Genomic DNA, 21,585 nt, shown 5'->3' with positions numbered 1-21,585 from the left:
AGAAGTGCGCACGCATGAGAGGCCATTACTTCCTCTGGTGGGTGGAGGGCGTGTTATCTGCAAGGCACAAGGGTCACGTGCAGCTGGTTTGAGAGGCTCTGCGGGGCCGTGCGAGTGCTCCTTGTGCCACAAAATTAAAAAGAAAGACTTGCGGATAGCAAGCAACCCTTTTTCAGACAGCAAGACCAAGATAGCAAGCCCACGCTTTACTTTACACCGACGAAGAAGGGCAACTAATGTACGTAGCACCATGCAGTGCACCCCCTTCTACAGAAGATTGCTTCTCCATGGCAGCTTCTCCATGAAAATTTTTAAATATTTTTCTGAATTTTCGTGGTTTGAGTTAGGAAGGGTGGCCCTCGTACGCGGTTGGCCATAGAGTATGTAAGGACTAGAGGGACACGAGAGCCATCCTAACGGGATGATAAATGAACTTCTTGCACCCGTAAATCAAACTTTGCCCTTTTCCTTTTTCCCAGTCACGAAAACCAGGTGCATATTAGAATTGAGGGCACATTAGATTCGAGTAAACATGGCACCTGCTTCCTTTCCTGCACATAGCAAAGTCAGCTTGTGGGCGTTCCCCCCATTGTTTCCCTGTGTCGTTTGCCTATGCGTTGCCTTTGTTTTTGTGTGACGGCCAGCATGAAGCGGCAGAATGTGCCATCAACTTTAAAGTTGGAAACTATCAATCAAGTTGAGCCCAGAGAGAAGACATCTGATGTTGTGCATCCTTCAAGATCCCAAGAAACATGCTCAGCCTCGTCTTGGAAAACAAGGTGGAGATCTGGGCTAAAATAAACAAGCCGCCCGGCGCCCGGAGTGCTCAATGACTATGCATGGCTGCGTTTGCAGATGTCGGGATGGCCGTGTACGAACGGTTTGTGGATTTTCACTCACATAGCATCACAGTATCCAACCCATGACGGAGCAAAAAAAATTGGCGAATTCCACACAGAGGTGAAAATCGACGTAACGTGAAGCTTTCAGCCTACCTGGGTTGAAATGAACTGGCGTGATATTTTTTTAGTGTTCTTGTGCTAGTTGCTGATTATTCACAACGATGAGCCGTGGCGAGTGCGTAGAGAAATACAAGATAGCCAACCCATCGGGAGCAGTTTGAGGAAGTGAGCACTATTTTATATCTATTTTATATCACTTCACCATGCAACCCCCTGTTCCCCACCGCGAGTCAGCTAGTGTTGGCTGTAAAATAAAACCCAGCAGTGCACGATGCCAGAGAGTAGCAGCACCCCCTCCAAACCTGGCTGAAGAGCCAAAGACAGCTTTGCTTTTAAATTTATGGACCAGACTTCTCTCCATGGCAGGAATAGAATCCTGGCTCGCTTCTTCTTGAGTTTCTTGTTTCATCTCGCTGCTACTGTTTCAAAAGCAACATTTTTGGAGTGCCCCAGAGGTGCTGTGTGGCAGTCAATTACACAAATGTTTAATACCAGGTTTCTTCTGATCTGATTTTATGAAGCACATCAAGACTTCTAAAGTGTTCAAAGCGTAAGGCAAAGTGAGAGCCAGGAGTAATGTTGCGAATGTTGGGCAACTTTGCACATGCATATTTAACTCTTTCGTTACCACGCCTATTCAAATCGATCACCGGTGATCGATGACTTATATCGCCTATTTCGACATGTTGTAGTCATTTCTCGTGCACCTAATGCAGTCAGTGGTTAGTCTAGGCACTGCCCTTTTAGAATCAGTTTAAATTTTCCCGCTCCGGCGACATTGAGATTTTTGACGGCGTTTTTTGCGAGCTGAGGTGCGTGTGTTTTTGAGGAAGGGGGCGTGGCTGCTGCACTTGAAAAAAAAGCATGCAGATCGTCGCTAGGCTGCATTACGATAATATTTTTTTTATCAAAAGGCTCCCGGCAAGTCAAATACCAAATAATGCGGTCAGCTTTGTAGTCCGACAGCGTTGAGAGGTGATAATTACTTGAAAATGGCCCCAGCTATTCACTAATGATCTTTGGTCCGGACAAAGGGCAGCTTTATTCTCCCAAAGCTTATTTCTGATAGTCCCCCGCATGTCTAGCAAGTGTGCCTGCCATTTTCAACCAGTTTCCAGAAGTTTCGGTTTCGTTTTTGCATTGCGAAATTCATATTTGGCGCTACTACGCAGTTACCCAACTACAAGCTCATTTGCCATGGCGCCTCCGTTGCCCGCTACTGCTCCTCAAACAAGCATGCCGCTCGCGCTTCCACTTTATCTACGCCTTGCTTCTGCGATAAGAGCTTCCGCTGAAAGTCAAGCGATAACACCAAGTCGTCGGGTGTCAGTTCAGACGAGGAGAACGCTTCCAATCGGCCTTGAACACCGCCAGGTGTTCACCGGCCAGTTTCGGTTTCATACGAGGGTATTTCCGGAGGTCTAGTGTCGCTTATTAGTAGTACTGTCTATTCTGACAGAGTCTCCAACAGCCTTGTATTTGTTTCTCTTCGAAATTGTTAGGTGGCGCTGCAATGTAGTAGGCTCGGAGTGCTGAACTCGTTTCACAGCCCGATGGCGGCTTGGTGGTGAAAGCTTGCTGGGCATGATTCTAGCGCATCATACCTTATTCCTGCAAGCAAGGCTACCATAGTGAGTCAGAACATGATAATAAACCGCAAATGAAAGTTCTCACTGATAAGTGATCATCAGAACGTCAACAAACATCCACCAAAGAGTTTGGTTCTCAACTCCAAGCGGATTTTTTCACATCGGTTGCTTGCCTTCAATACTGGGCCGGTCATAATCATTGACAAGGTGTTTTTACATCACGTGGAGGCTAATTTGGACCTTTAATAATGTCAAACCACCATATTTCTTCTAGAGAACCATCCAAAATAGCAAAATTTGATATTGTGGTTGGGCTTCACCACATGGCACGGGCACCACGCGGGCTAACATTTTTTTTATATCTCACAAATTGTACTGCAAAACTCAATTTTTTTTCTAGGACGGGTTTTTGAAATGTCTACCTACAAAATGTATATTCTCAATTTTTTCTACTACTGGTGGTTTATTGTACACAACTTACGTTTTCTTATTTTCTTCGACGCGTGGATAGAAATTGCGAATTCGATAATTTTTTTCGCAATCATTATTTAAGAAAACATTATTAAAACTGGTGTCGTTGGAAAGCGCGTGGAATAATCTGCATTTTACGTCACTGCAATGTGTGCCTAACCAATATGTACAACGCAAAAAAATGTTTTGTTAGACCCTTAAAAATTGGCCAATTTCCCGCCGTAACGAAAGAGTTAAATTTGCTTTACACTGGTTTACGTAAAAAGAAACCAGCAAAAGTCAGGAAAATTCAGGGAAGGAGACACAGCCTTCCAGAGTGTATATTAATGCACTTTCCGACGCAGGATGCTTACTGCAGTAGCAAAAATGTCTATTACCTACCACACTGCCCGTGAGGGAAATAATGACCGGTATGGATGGCTGCGTGCAAGTTTTGCACGTGGCAGTTTGTGGATTAGAAGGGTAAAAAGAAATACATTGGATCGTTTTAATTTCCAACTCCTGTGCACTTTAAGAGAAGCTCCAACAGCCAAAACAATTCCTGTCTTAATGTTGCCCTGAAAGTTAGTGCATCACAGCTGGCAAATTGTAAATTGCCCTTAACTTCATTCGGACACGTGACGACTGTACTCACCTGTCTTCTGGGGACCAATGACTAGAAATTTTGGCAGCTGTTCACATGACTTGCTAGATGACCAGATTGATAGATGCCGTTTGTCTTCGCAAGGGTTCTAAAAAAGAAGTTGTTCAGGAGAGGGTAGGTGATGCTTCGAAAGCACAAGTGCTCAGCTAAATGAGAGAGCTGCACTACGACACAAATTAAACATAAAAAGTGTACCCATTAGGATGAGCTTTTCAGATACAGAAACACTACTCAAAGCACCCTCGGCAAAGGTTACTATTGAAGCCTGCAACTACACAGATTACAAATATTTAAAAAAATAATCCAAATGATAAAGTTCAGTGTTGCCACTGCAATGCTTTTTTTAATGAATATTTTTCAATACACGCACTTATCTACCTCAACAAATGGCTGCCGACCCAGTGGAATGAAGATTCAAACCCCAAAAAGCAGCACACCTGCCCTACTAAAACTCACCATCCAAATCGGGTCCGTCTCATCAGGGTACATCTGGAAGTACTTCTCAGCCAGCTGGAGTGGTGGGATGGTGCTCAATTTCAAGTTAGTCCAGCATTTGATGAACTTCAGTACTGACTCAAATGTGTACAGGGAGAGGCGGTCATTTCCATAATTAGACAGGTGAGTCATAAAGATGTTGATCTGTAAGCAGAGAAAACAGCACTCCATCGTTAGGCCTTTGCAGCAGGATGCAGACAAACGTAAAACATGCGATCAACTAAAAGCCAGGGGAATTGCTGCACGAGGTATCACGATTGGAGATGGGCAGTTGGCAGAAGAGAACAATGAGAAATTGATTTATTGATTGTGGGGTTTAACGCGCCGACGCAACGCAGGCGATGAGGCGTGCCGTAGCGGAGGGCTCCGGATTAATTTTGACCACCTGGGGATCTTTATCATGCGCCGAAATCTCGTACACACGGGCGTCTTTGCTTTTCGCCTCCATCAGAAAAGCGGCCGCCGCGGCTGGGAATCGAACCCGCGACCAACGATGAGAAATGTTAATGGCCATCGCAACTAATTATTTATGTACATAACATAAATACAGAGGTTCATATGTACTAACGGCGCAGTTTTCTCAACAGTCCTTAAACAGGAGCACCAAACATTTACTGAAGACACATGGCAGCCTCCAACTGACCATTCGAGTGCACCCACTAGCATTCCTCAAAGCTGCTGAAATGACCATGTATGATGCGAGACTAAAGACAATAAGCGGTAAGTTTTCATCAACTTACACCAGGCGTACGGCCAACCCGCCATCACTCAGATTTGCCAGTTCATCTCTGTAACCAGCCGAGTTGCCACCTTCAAAGGGCACCAAAGTCATTGTGAACAAGGCACCCGTATGGGAGCCGAAACGTCTTTTTTGGATTTATAAACTTCTTGGTCGGTGCCAGTTTTTTAATTGTTGTCAAAGACAACAAGCATTCATTTGGTGACCTTGCGAGTAGGATTTCTCATATCGGTGCCACAAATACTACAAGACAAACATAAGAGGCAAATTTCAGCAGCAAGCAGCTGCGAAGGTTGACATGCAAGGCACTCTGAGGAAATAGGTGACCAAGGAAGCACCGAGTTTTGAAAACAAAACAGCAAGAGGACTGCTTTGCTACAGTAATGACATAAAAGAGGTACAATGTTTCCTTTGTCACTACAATATGCAGTTTAATATAAACACTACAGATTAAGTGAATGTGATGAAATATGGGGCATATTGAGCTACTTTTAAGACAAATGTTGGCTATAACTAATCAATTCTCACCCCCTGTGCAATTTTGTTATAATGATGTGTGAATGTACAATTCTGATACCCACAACTGGACCCCAAGCAATATAGCAGCAAGGTATACATAGCACACCCTGCAAGAGGTGCTCGCCAATACACGAGTGTTCCATAACAGGTTATTTAAAGAACTGCTGTGGAACTTTTGCATAACTTCTGAGGCTTTCTATTCTGCCCTGCCAAATCGAAACAAGTTATGTCCCTTACCGGATTGTAAACAAACAGGTAGAAGAGATCACCCCCATGAATACTCCGGTCGAGTTTTTCTCTGCCCCCTGGGTATCGCTCGAGGAAAATGGTGTGGGTGTAAAGGCCACAGGTTTGTCGAGGCAATACCTGCAAGGAAAATAAGAACTACAGGTGCTGCCAAACAGATAATAGACAGCAATGATTCATTACCATTACAAAAAAAAAAAAGGAATGCAGCAAAGGATCAAGAATTTGACCATCATCAATTCAAAACTCTGGATATTATGAATTTCTTACACATTCACTACAGAAATTCTTCATTAGCCGCCTTTCTTAACATATGGTTCTGCATAACATGATGTTTCAACGATCCACAGTGTTCCTCAGTCTTGTAGGACTGAAATTAACAAGGCTTCATTGCATAGCAGAACTCCAAAACAGTAAACTTGGCCAGACTACTGAAGGCAAAAAAAAAAAAATATATATATATATATATATATATATATATATATATATATATATATATATACTACATCAGTATGTAAAGATTTTAGTTTTACAGATTATAAGCCATTTCCAAGCATGGCCAGTTCACTGTCTCGAGGAGGTGCAAATCAAGATTTTGTTAGAGCCACAACTAGACCTAAAAGGGCCTATGATGTTTTGGTAGGTGGCTCATTCCTAGGGCTTCGGCATGGCCTTGTTTGTGAAATTTTTCTATTTTCGAGATTCTTTAGTTTTTAATAAAATTGACAAATTCGAGATAATTGAGACAAACAACAGGAGTGCTGTGTGAGGACAGCAGTTCAAAATAGCTAAAGAAAAAAAAAACTTTATTTCCACTTCGTTCATCTATTGTGAAACCACCAAAAATTGCTCCAACACATGCTCTGCGTATGTTCTGTTTCTAATGCCAAGCCACGGATGGAGGGAGACATGCACTCGTATAGCATCTCGTTCTAGTGACTCTTGTGCACTTGCGAGCCACTGCACACTTCCAGTGTGAAGAATGTTGTGGCCTACCTACATACCACCTGACCAAAGGTTATTTGATTTTCGAAGGGGGCTCTTACTAAGCCGTGCATGTAAATTAAAAGTCCGTACAGAATTTTACAGTGGCCCTTACTTAATCGGCATTTTATAAAGCACTGAAATCTGTGGCGGCCCTCACCAAATGAGGACGCAGTTCACAACAGCATGCAGCAGCATGCGGGTAAGGGTACACTAGGATGAGAGGAAAGAAGATAAGAAGCGCATCCTCTTCCTCCCCTGAGGGTGGTCGCCAGCCAGGATAGGAGTACCGGGGCCTCACCATGATGTTACGGTGGATGAACCCCCTGCGCAGCCTGGCTGGCCTCAGGTGGGGGTACTCCTCGGTGCTGGTGACACGGATGTTCCACACTTTCTTCCAGGCATCGTACAGAGGCTCGTGGATGGGGTAAACCCCCGAGTGGTGAGGCGCCACAGAGTAGCCAGAGTCTGTCTGGATACGGTGCTTCTGCAGGGACATGCAGAGCATGCTGTCAGCCGCGCCATTCCCCCACACCCCTTTCGCCTTCAGCTACATTCCTTACCTTGGCAAACTCCCGGTTGAGCCTCATTTCAGTCTCGAGAAGTGTCACGTTGTCATACAGATGGGGCTGGCTATGGCTCCACATGTGGCAGAACCACCAGAATTCATGGGCATGCGCTGGAAAACAGGCAACGAGCGCACAGCCAAAGTTAGTTCTGCTCGACTCTGTGGATGCCAGGCACCCAGAACGGCCGCAAGGAACTCACCAAGCAGCATGTCGTCACCCCTGTTCTCCTCATGTGAGCCCCGGTGGTAGAATTTACCCGAAAAGCCAAGATTGAAGCGGAAGCCGTGAATTAATTTCCGAAACTGCTGCTGTGCTTCTAGGAGTGCCTGAAAAATCGGTGGTAAGTGGTGAATTGATGGAACTCGTCACGTGCGAAGTGACACATTACTAAAACCAACAATGAGGCCATGGTTAATTTTGGAAACACGAGCAACAATTCCCTGCCGTTTTATAACGCCTACGTGCTTCAGCTAGTCAGACATAATTAAATGAAAAAATAGGGAGGTGGAGGGGTAAAGAACTACTAATACACATTTAAAGCTCTGTTAGACTTTAAAAATAGAACTGCATAAAGCATTGTGTGAAGCAGAAAGCTATAGGGTTGGGAGATATGATTTACAAAATGCTGAATGAGAACACAGATAACAAAGAAAAATTGCCAAAGTGCACAAGTACTAATGCATAAGGTTACACTTCAATATGCACAGTGTTTTAAGGGATATTCTTCCCAAGCCAAGCACTTTCATAGCTATAAAGATGCTTGAAGATTTCAACCATCTAATCTGAGCCAATGTCATAATAAAACTGAATACAGCATATTCTTACTGACCCCTTCCTTCCAGGACCACTACAGTGAATTTGTTGGTCTTACTTGTGGTGACTGCCTGTTCAGTTTACCCCATGTGGTGCTCTTTTTGACAAGTTAGTGGAAGTATAGCGCTTACTGGTTAGAGCAAAACAGCGTGCAAAGTGGAGGCAAAAATCAAGTAGCACACAACACGAGCGCTGTGTGAAGCCGAAGAACAGCACTTGTGTGTTCTTTGACTTTTGCCTCCATTTCTCGCGCTGTTTTGCCCCGACAGGTTACCAATCAACTAGCCCAAAGCTGCACTTTGCTATAGAACCTTAGTTTATCCGTAATGCACTAGAAAACACTATGCACCGTAAGTGGCCAAAGCACCGACTGCCGTAACGACGACACAAACCCCTTTGCAATGTGGCCTCATGGTATCTGTTTTCAAAATTTACATTTCCACTACTTCGTGGTTAATATTGACTTATTTTGCACACAGGTTGTAAAGGCTAATCATGCTAAAAATCTGTTCAATTTAACCCTGTGGACTTTCCAGTGTGTAGTCAGAGCTAATGTTAGCAAACCAGAGAGAAAAATGGTGCAAGGAAAACGGCATTTTCGAATGCCCTTTTTTATTAGGAAATATGCTCATAAATCAGCTTTAAAAAACTCGGAACACAGCCTGCACATACTAGAATTTAATCTAAGCAATGTTTACAACTCTCTTCAGGGTCCTTTTAAATACTGCGGATGAGCCCAGCTCACAAATATTGCTGCTCAGGTCAAGTCTACTTGTCTAAAGTAACTAAGGAATGACCCCACTACTTTCCTGGAATGATCACAGCACATCGAAAATGTGGCCGCAACTAATAAAGGCTGCTATGTATTGTAAATTGTCACTATACTTTAAACAGGAAGGAAAAGGGAAGCACAATGAAAAGGGTAAACAAGTCCGACCTCCCAGCACCTGGTGTCCGAAAGAAGGGAAACTGCTTCTATCTTATAAATTTCACATTTTGCCTCTTACATTGCTTCAGACCACTTTTCCCAGGACGCATGCTTTACTTCGCAAAGTGCCAAACGGAGTTGGGCATGACTATTTTACCACATAAGCCCCCTTTTTTTTTTTTTGAAATATTCAACTACCATTCAAATTTATGCCTTTCTTTACCTAAGCTGAGAGTTCTATGTCAGCATATTAGGCAATAGAATTTGCACTCGATAATCTAGCCTGCACAAAAATAACCTAGTAGCTGATAAGACAACAGAGCTTTGCCTCTTTTGACCCCTCCATACAAATAGACAGTTTTCTAGACGCGGCAGCATGCAAATCTATCGCGTACATAATGCAAGTGCATGCACAAGGGCGCATATGTGGCAGTGAAATGTCCCGGAAATGCATTTTCTGGTAGCAGGCAATGTCCAGTCAGCACCCCAAACCTCTGCACTAGCCATGGCTGCTTATTGAATATTGACAGCAGGTTTACACCAATGCACAAGCTATGCCAGGAAGATGTCCCAAGTGATCCATTCAATTCGCAATCCAAGCAATCACAGCTACATGCAAAATGGTACTACTGGCATTAGAATGGACGCTAATGGGTGGGAGGCCACAAAGGTGGGCCTTTTTTAAAATGCTGGGGCAGCCTTTGCTGCACACAAGCCCAAATCAATTGCACTGGGGGTGCCTTCAAGTTCAGGGACGTTAAATACAACGCAAGAAGTCTGGGAGACAAGTAGAAAGAAGGTGTAGCCACCTGCACATCATGGGTCATCATGCGGCTGCCGCGCTCAGCCACAAAGATGTCATCAATGTCTATCAGCAGATATCGCTGCAGTGGCAGGCTCAGTTTTCCGTGTGACAAAAAAGAAATGGAGTCCAAGAAAAGCAATTTGTGCAACCAGAATCCAAAGCCATTTCCAAAAATAACTCTTTGGATCCCATCAAATTTCCCTATATCCTGAAAAGGTGAGACAATGTATGGGCACGGTTTATAGCATATTCGTGCGAGTCTTTCAATTTGACAGATTTTCATCAAAACTTCAAGAGCACACCAGCAAAAGACATCAACTATTTCTCACAAAACCTTGCACAAAGTTCAATGCCTTATTATTAATAACTTCCTTGGTACGTTCATGCATTGCAGGATACGAAGCCAACAACATGTCAGCATGAGATAAAAATTCCGCGACGTGCTTTAGGCTCGAAGCTTTCATTCTTCCTTTACGAAAGTAAACACTGAACACAAAATATTCAAATATTTTTCGTCTGGCCTTTGCCCCTATAAGTCAACCAAATGCAAAGGCTGTGAACCATACTAGTCTCCAGGAACACAATCAAAATGTTTCTAGAACATGCATAGAATTACTTTGTAGGTGATTAGCACGAAAAAGAGAAAGAAGTTGTCAAATGTTACATGAATGATGTAGTCATCAAAATGAAACCACAAGAACCGACAGTTGGGCTAGTTTGTTCTTGTGCATCGTTAAACAGCGCTTCAAGACGAGGACGACAGAAGCCCCATCGAGTGTCTCCTCTTCTACCATTCTCGCATTCAAGTGGCGTTTAATGATAAACGACACAACCTACATATTAAAGCAAGCCACACTGACAAATTCACCAGGGACAGATGGGCCACTTATGCAGTTCACAGTACCATGTTTTATTCACACACTAAAAGTGAAGTGGCCATAAGTGTTACTGAACTAAACTGCATCAATACCATGTTGCTGAAGGTTATTTCGTTAATTTACTAATAAATAAAAACAGCAAGGAAGAGGGCACATGTCTACATCCTCGTGCCTGTTTCTTTCTTGTCGGTTTGCCATTCTTTTATTGCATAATTTTAAGTACTTCTCGGTTTACCTAATCTTTCACTCAGCATTGATCTTCTTCACGAGCCCAACCATACGTAGGCTGCGTGTTCCGTGTGTGGCCCACGCCTGCTCTCTTACAAAGTCCAGTCACATATGCAACATTAGTTTTACGAACACCCTGTGCCACCCCATGCATGTGGGAAAGGAGGCAATGCACCAATTTGGTAGCTTAGAGATGCCAAAAATGGCTCCGGCAGAACTAACTGGGAGCTCCCTACTCAAATCAAACGGTTCAAAAAGTTCGACTTCTTACTTTCCGCCAAACCCGCATCTGGGCTACGAGGCATGTCACAGCAAAAGGCTGCAGGTTAAACTAGACCACCTGGGGTGTTCTTAAAAACAAAACCAAAATTTCATGCACCACGAGAATTAAAGGTGCTTAAAAGTTGAATCACTTTTTTGTTTCAACTGAAAAATCACACCTTCTAATGCTTTTCAGCTTTTGTTTGACAGCAAACTGCGCTTTGTTTATCGAGAAATGAATATTTAAAGCTCCAGCTTCTCCCTGTCCCCTTCCATTTTTTTGCGACACAAAGGAGTATGCCACGCAGTGTGAAGAGTAAACCAAGCAATGGCACTGCTGCCACCCAGGGGAAGGTGTAGAAAATGCCTGCACAAATCTTCAGCATGGGCATCGGCAACACTGACAGCCAGACAGGTCGTGTAGCCCAGGGGGGTAAAGCGAGCTCCGAGACCGTACGAATCGTGGGCGCTGACATGATACAATTCCCATGGTTGCCAGATCAATTGTATTCAGTTTTGTAAAAAGTTGTTCGTTAATTATTTAACTAAAAGAAAGAACTGAAGCAAAACAGTTGCAAATAATTGCCTCTGTAATTAAAACTAGCTCTAAAAAAACTTTTAGTGTAATTAAGCTCTAATTTGCGAACAAAAAGTAAGTGCGTAGCTGAGTTTTGGTTTCGATTTCTTTAAGTGTGCTAGGAAGTGGCGAGGCCCTTGCGCCTGACTTGCGCAGTGTGTGTGCGTGTGCAGTATCCAGCTCAGATCTGCGTGCGTGCAAAACGCGTACAACTGGTACAACTCAGATGCACGCGCTGAGCAAGTGCCTCCCCGGGCGCTTGCGAGGCTGTCATTCGTTTCTTCACGTTAAACACCCTGTCTATTGCCTCTGACCTGACGCCGGAACAGCGATTCCGATCTGACCTTGACGACCGCAAGTTCACTACAGGCTACGGAGTGGCAGCCAGCGATTGTTCCCGTTGGAAGAGAAATAAAAGGAACTTTTATAATTGTTCGGTTCCAGTTGTTTTATTCATGGAACTTTTTACAGCTCTCCGTGCTTCGAACTTTCGCGCAAACGTTCGTGAAGGTAGAACGAAAAAATAGGTAACGAAATGCGGTTGCTTTTTTAATCAATCACAATAAGTCAACAAGTCAATGTTCTCTCCTCGCGCGCTCTGTGCGGCACATTACTGCCCATTCAATACTGCCCATTCAGTCCCGCAAGCTTTCCCTTTGAAGTGGTGGAAAGCAGCTAGAACTTGACGAATACAGACGGAAAGGAAAACGGGACACGTCACTGACTGTATTTCGCATACTCCCTTGGCATGCATTCTGCCACTCCGTTGGCCTGCGATCGACCGCGCTCTTTCGTTCCTGTGCTTCAAAGGGCCGCGACTCACCGGGAATATCAGCGTTGGCCATTGCGATAACGTTTTTCTTTTTTTTGTGTGTGTGTCAACAAAGGTTTTACATTCAGCTACAAAGCCACAGTTCTTCACTTCACTTCATTTGAAAAGCATTGAGCGACTCGCAAAATGTCACAGAATGGCAAACAAAGCAGCACAGCGCAAAAATGCACGGAGATCATGACGGAGATTCATTTTTTCTGTGCGCCCCAGTACGGATCAGCTGATTCCTTGACGTCCTCGCGCATGCGATCAGTCGCATTCGAGCTTGCGCGCAAGTGTTGTGTGAGCGTTGCCACATCTTGCTCAAATAGTCTCAGTACATATAAGTCACACGCTAAACCGAAAACACGTCGGTTACCTACCCACAGGAGATAAACTACGCAATGCTGTCGACGCCGCCTACACAAAATCCGCCTGGCCAGCGGTCCGCCATGTTACAATTAATCCCGGCATGCTTCGCTAGCCGGACGCGGAAATGCCACAGTAGCTCGTTGCCAGATTACAACCCATCGCTTTCGCCGTTTTTAGTAAGCAAAAACTCAGCTGGCAACCTTCAAATCGTTGTATCATGTCTGCCACTGTGTGTCGTACGGTTCCAATGCATTGGCTCAGCGGCGCGCTTTCCCTCTAGAGTCAGTATATTATCTCTATGGTGTAGCCAATAGCAGCAATAACCTCAGACTTTCACTGCTAGATGTCATATTTAACATAGACACTGACAGCAAAGAGGGCTGGCGGCTCTCGCGTTAACCTGTAAAAATATTTGGTATGTGCTTGTACAACAAGGCAAAACATCGGACCGAAATCAACATGAAAACAAATCTTACCAACAGAGAGAACACATTAATTAGTGCCTAAAAACATAGTTTGTTTAAAAAAAAAAAACGCTTGCTCAGGGGCATAATATTTACCTCGTGTTATATGAACTATGCCCTCATATTGAGCCACAGAAAAGAACAAAGATATCCCTGCACATTCCTAAAGCTACTGGCTTCGTAAACATTCTTTCAGTCCTCATAAAAAAAAAGAGTACCACACAATTACACTGCGCATGCTCAGATAATGAATGCTCCAGTGCCATACTGCTTGTTTCACCCAGGAGTAAAAGCCCCTCTTTTCCTTTCACATAAAGACATAAGCAGCCAAAATCATACTGCTACACCGCAAGGCAAACCTCTTGAACTGATTACTTGTAGACAGCTGCTAGGTTGTAAGACGCTCTCCCCTCACTTGTTGTCAGGTGTGGCATTGTCAGGCTGGTTAGACCAGGGCAGGGGGAAAGCATGCAATGACAGCAGTGACAATGCATGCATCATGGCACACATTGTGGTGAAGACGCACTTGGGGGCGAAATTTGCAAATTGCCCCCACCCTAATTCTACTCTTCAGATTTGTCAACAATTGGTGCTAGTTACACGCCAAAAAACATGGCAGTTATCACATACAATTATTTTACATTTACACACCTTTGCCTTGTTCAGGATAGCGCTCAGACAAGCTCCACTAATTCTGTTTAACCAGTCAATGTTTGTTTAGTATGGCCGTCGAAACCTACTTTCCCACTTTCGGCATTTTCGTGTTAGTAAGACACTGTTGCTGCCACATGTGTGGTAAGCTATTAACAAAGGCCAATTGTTTCTGTCCTTTCATGTCCCCTTGACTGTTTTCCACCTGCACCAAACAAACAACTGGGCTTTGAGGTGTGGTAAGCTACAAAACAATTTCTTTACTCTGCACTGGAACCTGCTTTTGTGTTCCGCCTCCATCAGAAATACAGCCTCAATGGCCAAAAACCAAACTCGTGACCTCAAGTGCAGCGGCCCTTAGCCACTACATGCCCGCAACAGGTAATCGAAAATTGTCCCACAAACGAACTTCTCATGAAAGCATAAAAAATCACCTGTACAACAGTGGTGTGTGGCCCATTGCCATCGGCAATATCATCATGCTGTGACCTGGCCTGTGCCAAAGGAACAAAGGTGGAGTGGTTGGGCTGGAACACCGTCCAGTCTTCCCCAGGCAAGCTGCCAGAAAAAGTCTCTCCAGCACGGGCAATCCTCAGAATTGATGACAAGGAGTTCAGTTCGTAATCCTTCAAGGCCATGTTTGTGTGCATGTACAAAGGCAGGCCTAATGGGAGAAAAAAAGATGTTACATCAGCCCCACATCACAAGCAGGCAACAATGCATGTTGAAAGTTATAGCATCCCCTTTTACCAAGATAAAGTATTACTGTACGGACTACCGTAGGCCAGAAACACATACTCTCCATACTGCATGTCATCAAAAGCTACCCTTACATCCTTTGAACAAGTCTTGTTTTCCTTAAAAAATTTGCATGCAGAACCCTTAAAAACTTGATAATTGATACAATGTTCATGTGCGTTTAGTATTACGGTAAGCTTGAGGCTCAAGTATGAACAAAGCTTACCCTAGCTCAGTGATTACATTTCAAATAACCAAAACAAGGCTAAGCACTGGTGCTGGCTAGGGCTAAACAAAACAAGCAACGCTCACTTAGAGTGCGGAGGACACACTCATTGCAAAATCAATGACAGATGTTTGATAGTAGCAAATAGAAATGCTTGAAACGGCAGGCCAATGTTTAAACTCACAATGTCCTCATGTCACCCAGTCTGTCCCTTATGTTTATTTCAGCATATGTAAGAAAGGAAAAAATTTAAAACAGCACTGTGTCCTCTAGAATTTCTTCAAAGTTAGTTTTGCCTCTGTGTGGCGCCGCTCACCAAAAACAAAATAATCCAAGCCTTGAAAAGAACTCATATAAATTTGACAGAAAACAAAAAATGCGCGTGAACACGCATGTTCGACCTCTCGTGGAACCAGCCTTAGGTGACTGATACAACGGCCGGTCTCATAGTGCTCGCCCGCAGCCTGACCTTGCTGGCACTCCCTTCGAACTCAGATTGGACGGGGAGAACCCGACTCGGAGGCTGGTGCTGTAGCATTCCCTTGTGACCCCCCCAAACGTGTTGCCGCTTTCCAGAGCTCTAAAAAGTGACCAACCAAATGCGTCGTTAAGTCCCCATAGCAGCCATTTGTGCTCATAATTAATGGATTTCAGGCCAGTTCTGCAGACCATAAACTGTAAGTCATTAAAGCTTGTTTAACGGGACTTTAATGCAAATGCAGATAGTGCAACGTAAAGGGGAGGGAGACAATGAGTTAATGCAGCCACACATGTGGATGTGTGTGTAGCGCTTTTTATGCTTAATAGCAGCCGTCACGAAGTATTCCAGCACACCTATAGTAAAACTGCAGAAGGCAAGGCCTGGCCTTCGACACCCACCCACCCACTTACCCACCCACCCTGTTTCCTTCCCTTGAACACCAAACAGTGGCTTTGCCGCATGGCATGTGCGTTTGACTTCTCCATGTAACACGCACTTATAGTGGGTTTTTTGCGCAATGCCACCCCTGTGCAAAAGAGCCATAAATACAAAAGGCAGGCATAGAGCGGGCATACAACAGGCGTATAGGCGTGTTCAGCTGCAAGAGCAAATTGTTTCTTTAATGGGGGTATACCCGGCACAATCATGGCCGAGAATCACTGGCCTAGAGCAATGGGCTGGGCAAGATTTTATTATATGGTGGACATACTAATAATTGGGCTGGCATTTTCCACCCTACTCGAGCCTTACTCCCCTTCCACCTCTACACGTACACACCTACACAGCTGAGTAACTAACAGTCTGCTCTTGTCTGAAAATTCTTCTATCACGTGAAATACCTGTAGGGTAAACCACACGAACCGACAGCAAAGTTGACAACCGAGTGATGCAAGGAGTGACACCAACAGATTCACATGTGAAAGGTTCAGCCTTACTGTACCAGTCATGCTGTCAATGCTTAGTTTTACCCCAAGCCACAAAGATACCTCCCTCACCAATAAACAAGTTAACTATGCTGCACTGCCATGGAGAATGAAAGTCGCTGCACCCAATGTTATCACTTGAGACAAACTATTACAAGTCACGGAAATCCAAACGACAAGAACGCTTGCAACGCAGAACCATGTACAGTCATGGACAAATGACACGAGAACACGACAATATGAACTGCAACACGCAAAACCAAAGAATATGAGTAGTGGAGATAAAGAATGGCTCGCTAGTGGTATACCTGAAAGACGCATTTTCAATCTTGGTTACTGTAATAAAGCCAGACGAAAATTTCACTTCCACAGAAAGAAATTGCGCTATCTGTGTGTTCTGGTTCATATTTTCATGTTCGCGGTTCATTTGTCCGTGACTGTAAATAACCAACAGTATAGGAAGCCCCGGATTCTTCTCCTGACCTGTTTTGGAAACGGTGATGTATTGCTACGCAAAAACTTTCCAAGCGAGTGGAGCACTGAGCAGATGTTGTGGCAGCACAACACCTACGTGCTACTTGAGCCTGCCGACAGTGTCCAATAGCGTTATGGCAGCCACGTTACCGTACACGTTCCAGGGGTGAGGCATGCTGCATTCTGTTGTGGTGTCACTTGTTGCAGCAGCTAGCCTCAGATTGCAACATAGCTGGCAGTTGCAATTCCTCTGTTCTGTGTGCCCAACAACGGAGCAAGATTGGAGCTTTCCTCCTCTGCTTTGGCGAGCCGGCGCCAACCTCTGTATTCACCGGCAACATATACAGTAATACGTAACCACCTTGAGAAGCATGTTTCGATCGTAATGGCTTTCGGCATTAAAAGAAAAAAAGCAAGCTTTGCAAGCATCAGGTGATGTAGGTTGATATTGGTAGTAGTACTAACTTTCAGACATCCCGTTCAATTCATTCCACTCACTTTTGCCTATGTAGGCAGGTTGTGACAGCAGTTGTATTTGGTACTGCCGGGTAAGAAACTTCCAACTTGAGTTATCGGTGCATTTGAGAATTAAACAATTGGCATGCCATCTGGGCATAGAAAGGAATGCTGCACAAAAGCGGTTTGCACTCTGCTTTTGAGGAAATGTGGAGGTGCCACATTGCTGAGCTACTTTCCCAAGCCCAATTCTTAACCTGAGCTACTTACCGGGTTGATTTCACTGCTTCCTACTGAACAGCAAAATGTTAAAATTACTCTACACCTGGTAGGATAAACTGCAATACTGCCCTATAGCCCTACACTGGGTAAAAATTCCCAGATTACCCTAATTACCCTACAGTTGACAACACCGCCAAGAAATCAAAGAAACAGGTATGACCCACCTTCCCCTTTATGTTAAGCCAAAGCTGAGCTATTGCCTGGCATTGTTGCCAACTGCGAGCTTGATGAAACCACCAAAAAAATGTTAGAGCCACATTTTAAGGCTCAGAGCCCGTTGGCAGTTGTTTCTCATGGAGTAATTTGGCCGCTGTGGCGTAGGGCAGCCCCAATAAACGACCTTGGCGAAATTCGGCTGTTTTAGTGCAGGATGGCAAAGGTGAAAATTTTTTATGCAAAATATGTACAGAAGTTCCATTCCTGTTCGTTCCAAGACATCAAAAGTTGTCATTTTTCCATTAAATTTATTGAGCACTATAGTGAGCATAGCAAGAAATATAACACCATATTCTCCATTTACTGTTTCCCCATGAAATTGCCAACTGCAGCCAGCAATGCTACCTATGCAGCGATATATGCATGACCCAGCATGTACCCAGGTAAAGATGGCTTCCCCAAAGCAGTTCATAATACGTTAGGTGTACAAGGAATAATGCATAAAGCACTGTTTGTGAAACCTTAACTTGCACAAACGCTGAACGCAGCATTTGTGCAGACGAGAATTTCACATAAACTCATTTCACACTCACTCATGGCAGCGCCTCCCCCCCCACACCTTTCCAGCAACTGAGGAATGAACTGGCCCCTCACCAGACAACTGTGCACCCGTGTAGGTGTCCTCGCGGGGTCGGATGAAGCCGATGATGCCGACACTGTACTCGCGGCAGTACTTGTCGATGAGCTCCCGGTTCCACTTGTGCATGGCCAGGTACTTCTCGAAGTTCTCGAAGACGATCACGGCGAAGCGGCCCTTGTCCAGGTTGGTGAGCACGGGCAGGGTCTTGCCCGTCGTCTCGACCTTGAAGCGGAAGCGGCTGCCTTCGAGGATCTCGCAGATCTGCTTGCCCAGCTTGGAGAACTGGGTCTCGACGAAGACGAGCACACGGGGGTCGAGGCGCAGCTGGGCGCTCGAGGCGTGCACGTTGGCCGCGCTGGGCTCCCCCCGGAGGCCTCCGTCCAGCTGCGAGCGGCACTGGAAGGTGGGCCGTGGCGGAGGGGGAGCCCCGCGCAGCAGCAGGCCCCGCAGAGAGCTCTGGTTGACCACGTACACCGAGAGTAGCAGTGAACACAGGCCCAGGACCAGGGCCCCGAGCAGGCAGCGCCGCAGGCTGAGCTGACTCGCATGGTGGCACCAGGGGGACACGGCACCCAGGCTTTCCAAAAGCATGGCTCAACCACCAGGAGCCATGCTCCCCACAACACCCGCCGGCCTCCTCGCTCCGCTCACATGCTGCACCATCACATTAGCAGGGCCGTCAGGCCGCATCCACCACACCGCCCACGGCAGTGTCGCTCACACGGCCAGGCCGCAGATGTTTCCAATTTTACATAAAACCCAACCACAGGCTGCATGACAAGGATTCTTGTGGCACGTGCTTTACGAATACGCCACTAACTCGTGTGAAATTCCAAAAACGAGTCCAAGTTCAGCTGTTGCTTTCAATTTCTAGAAGTCTCCGCCCTAACAGCGTTACGACAGCCGATCAAATGAGATTGTCTTGATCTATACCTTAGCAGCACTAAGCCCATAAAGCTTAAGCAACTTGACGTAGTGAAGTCAACCGATAAATCTAATTCTTTTGCACCAGACATAAGAAATGCTGTGCTTAATATTACTAATAAAATATCATATTGGGCTCATAACTATGAATACATGGCCGCTTCAAATGGCACGTGGCTCATGGTAACTATGTGGCCTTTTATTCTAAACACTGCCGTATTACAATAAGCACAGTTTTAAACTCGATTGCTAGGATTTGGACATTTCGGTTAAGACCAAAAAGAAAAAAAGTTAAATGTATGCTGGCAATTTTTATAAGTTCCGATACAATCAATGCTGGTAGGCATTTAATGCCAACAGACCTCGAGTACAATCGGTATTCTGTCACAGGTCTATTATCTTGCGATGCCTGATGCAAGCTACAGAATTCCAGAAGCCTCCTGCCATTGACTGCACTGTAATTGTCTACTCATTTGCTCGTGCAAATAAACTCCTCCTGCTTTCAACAACTCCCGTTAGAAGATACACACTTGAAATTCTTTTAACCTTCACCCATACTCCTTTCGTGCTTTTGCACATGAAGAGAACAAAGTGTGATTCTGAGGCCCATTGCTCAACTCAGTGTGCTCATGTGGCCATCTGTACTGCATGGGTGCTTGACTCGTTCACAGTACTGCACCTTTTGGGGAATTTTAGAAATAAACATGCCCTCTGTAGCACATAAGTCATCACAATTCAAGCCCCATCACTGAACCGAATGGTTCCGCATGAGTATATTTACCCTATGAACAAACTTGTTTATAAAAAAATGAGTTGCCACAATGTATGCACTCTTTCCTGAACACATTGGACTGTGCCTTATTTATGAACCCCAAATGTGGCTATTACACATGTAAATGCATTGTTTCGCATGAGCATATTTAACCAATAAAAAAACTTGTTTATGAGTTGCCACAACGTACACACTGCTTTCTGAACACATTGGATTTATGAACCCCAAGTGTGATTATTACACATGCAAATGCAATGCGCTGTGCATTGTTCACTGCTGAGCCCTTCTACCAGTATTGAGTTCCAGCAAGGGCCCATGTGCATCCCACTTGCTGATATGGCAAAAATACGTGTGAGAAGCGGTGCATACACGACTGCAGGACAAATCAAATAATATTCTTTAATGGTTAGTAAAAGCTTGTGAAATGCTGTAACCTAGGAAGCTAAGCTACAACGAAAAATTCTGAACTTGTTCCTTCTCTACACTGGCTGTAATAAATTTTTAGAAATAGGGTGAACGTAATTTTTTACTCTGCCCTGCAGATTTCCAGAGACAAAACTTGGACGCATATGAAAACAGCACTGAACCTCCTCTCTCAGCACGCACACGAGGCATTGGAGGAAAACGCCTAATTTATGAAAACAGCTGTTAAAAGCACTGCCATGATTCCATCAGCTACAACTAAGAAGTGCGAGTGTCAGAGCAGAATTGTAGTACCACCAGCACTTCCCCACATATCCAGCAAAGAATACGATTTCAATGCCACAACTGCTTTAGCATTCTAAGGTCCACATTCACACACGAGTTTTTAACAAACTTGCTTAGCTACCTGGCTATTTCTATTTCCTACATTACAGACAAAAAAGTGTCGCAATGGGAACAACTTCAATCATCATGCAGAAAACAGCCCCAAAATCAAGTTCTGTTCCATTCAACTGAAGCAAGCTACGTAAGCAGTACCCTCAGTTCCACATTACCACATTGCATAAGTACCCATTGTATATGCCCAGTCATTTCGTGCAATTTAAGTTAGCACCATTGCAGTATTTTCTTCCTAGCAATGCCTACACATTTGACTACCAGAAGAATGGTAAAAAGTTTGTGACATACACGAACTCTCTTATCCCATGACTCAATAAATTACTCTTTGCATTGGCACTCACACTTAACACCCTCAGTCACTGTACAAGATTCACACACTTTACTCACGGCATATTAAAGAAGTTTCTGGTGTTGAAGAGCTCTTTACCTTGTAAAGGAGGCGATCATCTGTGACGAAACAGGGTACCACAAACTTTCCGTAAGTGAATGCTTGTGAAAGTGAGGAGCTCCACAGTTCTGCAGACAATGCGAAGACACACTTAATTCACAGACAACAAAATTTCCAACATAAAAGTCTCAGCATTATCGGCACTATTGTACTTTTCTTGTAGTGAACTCAGAACGTGTAGCAGGTGCCACACTTAAAATGCTGCGGCAATGTTAATTCCCAGCAAGAGAAATTACAC

At 44.6% G+C, this 21,585-nt stretch overlaps 1 protein-coding gene across 2 annotated transcripts in view; it reads right to left on the bottom strand.

Annotated features, from left to right (window-relative positions):
• The window catches only part of Sfl (N-deacetylase and N-sulfotransferase sfl), a 46,703-nt gene that overhangs the window by 21,472 nt on the left and 3,646 nt on the right, over window positions 1-21,585 (bottom strand). For both annotated transcript variants that reach the window (XM_077685189.1, XM_077685194.1), the window contains exons 2-11: window positions 21,327-21,415; window positions 18,396-19,035; window positions 14,440-14,669; window positions 9,768-9,971; window positions 7,417-7,543; window positions 7,212-7,327; window positions 6,950-7,135; window positions 5,656-5,784; window positions 4,122-4,304; window positions 3,657-3,753 (exon numbers count right to left, since the gene is read on the bottom strand). In XM_077685189.1, the coding sequence (XP_077541315.1) occupies window positions 3,657-3,753; window positions 4,122-4,304; window positions 5,656-5,784; window positions 6,950-7,135; window positions 7,212-7,327; window positions 7,417-7,543; window positions 9,768-9,971; window positions 14,440-14,669; window positions 18,396-18,972 (1,849 nt within the window). In that variant the 5' untranslated portion in view covers window positions 18,973-19,035; window positions 21,327-21,415. The remainder of the gene's footprint in view (window positions 1-3,656; window positions 3,754-4,121; window positions 4,305-5,655; window positions 5,785-6,949; window positions 7,136-7,211; window positions 7,328-7,416; window positions 7,544-9,767; window positions 9,972-14,439; window positions 14,670-18,395; window positions 19,036-21,326; window positions 21,416-21,585) is intronic.

This window comes from Haemaphysalis longicornis, unplaced genomic scaffold, assembly GCF_048455015.1.
Source record: "Haemaphysalis longicornis isolate Haplotype H1 unplaced genomic scaffold, Haemaphysalis longicornis Haplotype H1 scaffold_1, whole genome shotgun sequence".
In the NCBI taxonomy this organism is placed as follows: domain Eukaryota; kingdom Metazoa; phylum Arthropoda; class Arachnida; order Ixodida; family Ixodidae; genus Haemaphysalis; species Haemaphysalis longicornis.
Note: the sequence above shows the minus strand (reverse complement) of the source record. Positions and strands in the feature narration are given on the sequence as shown.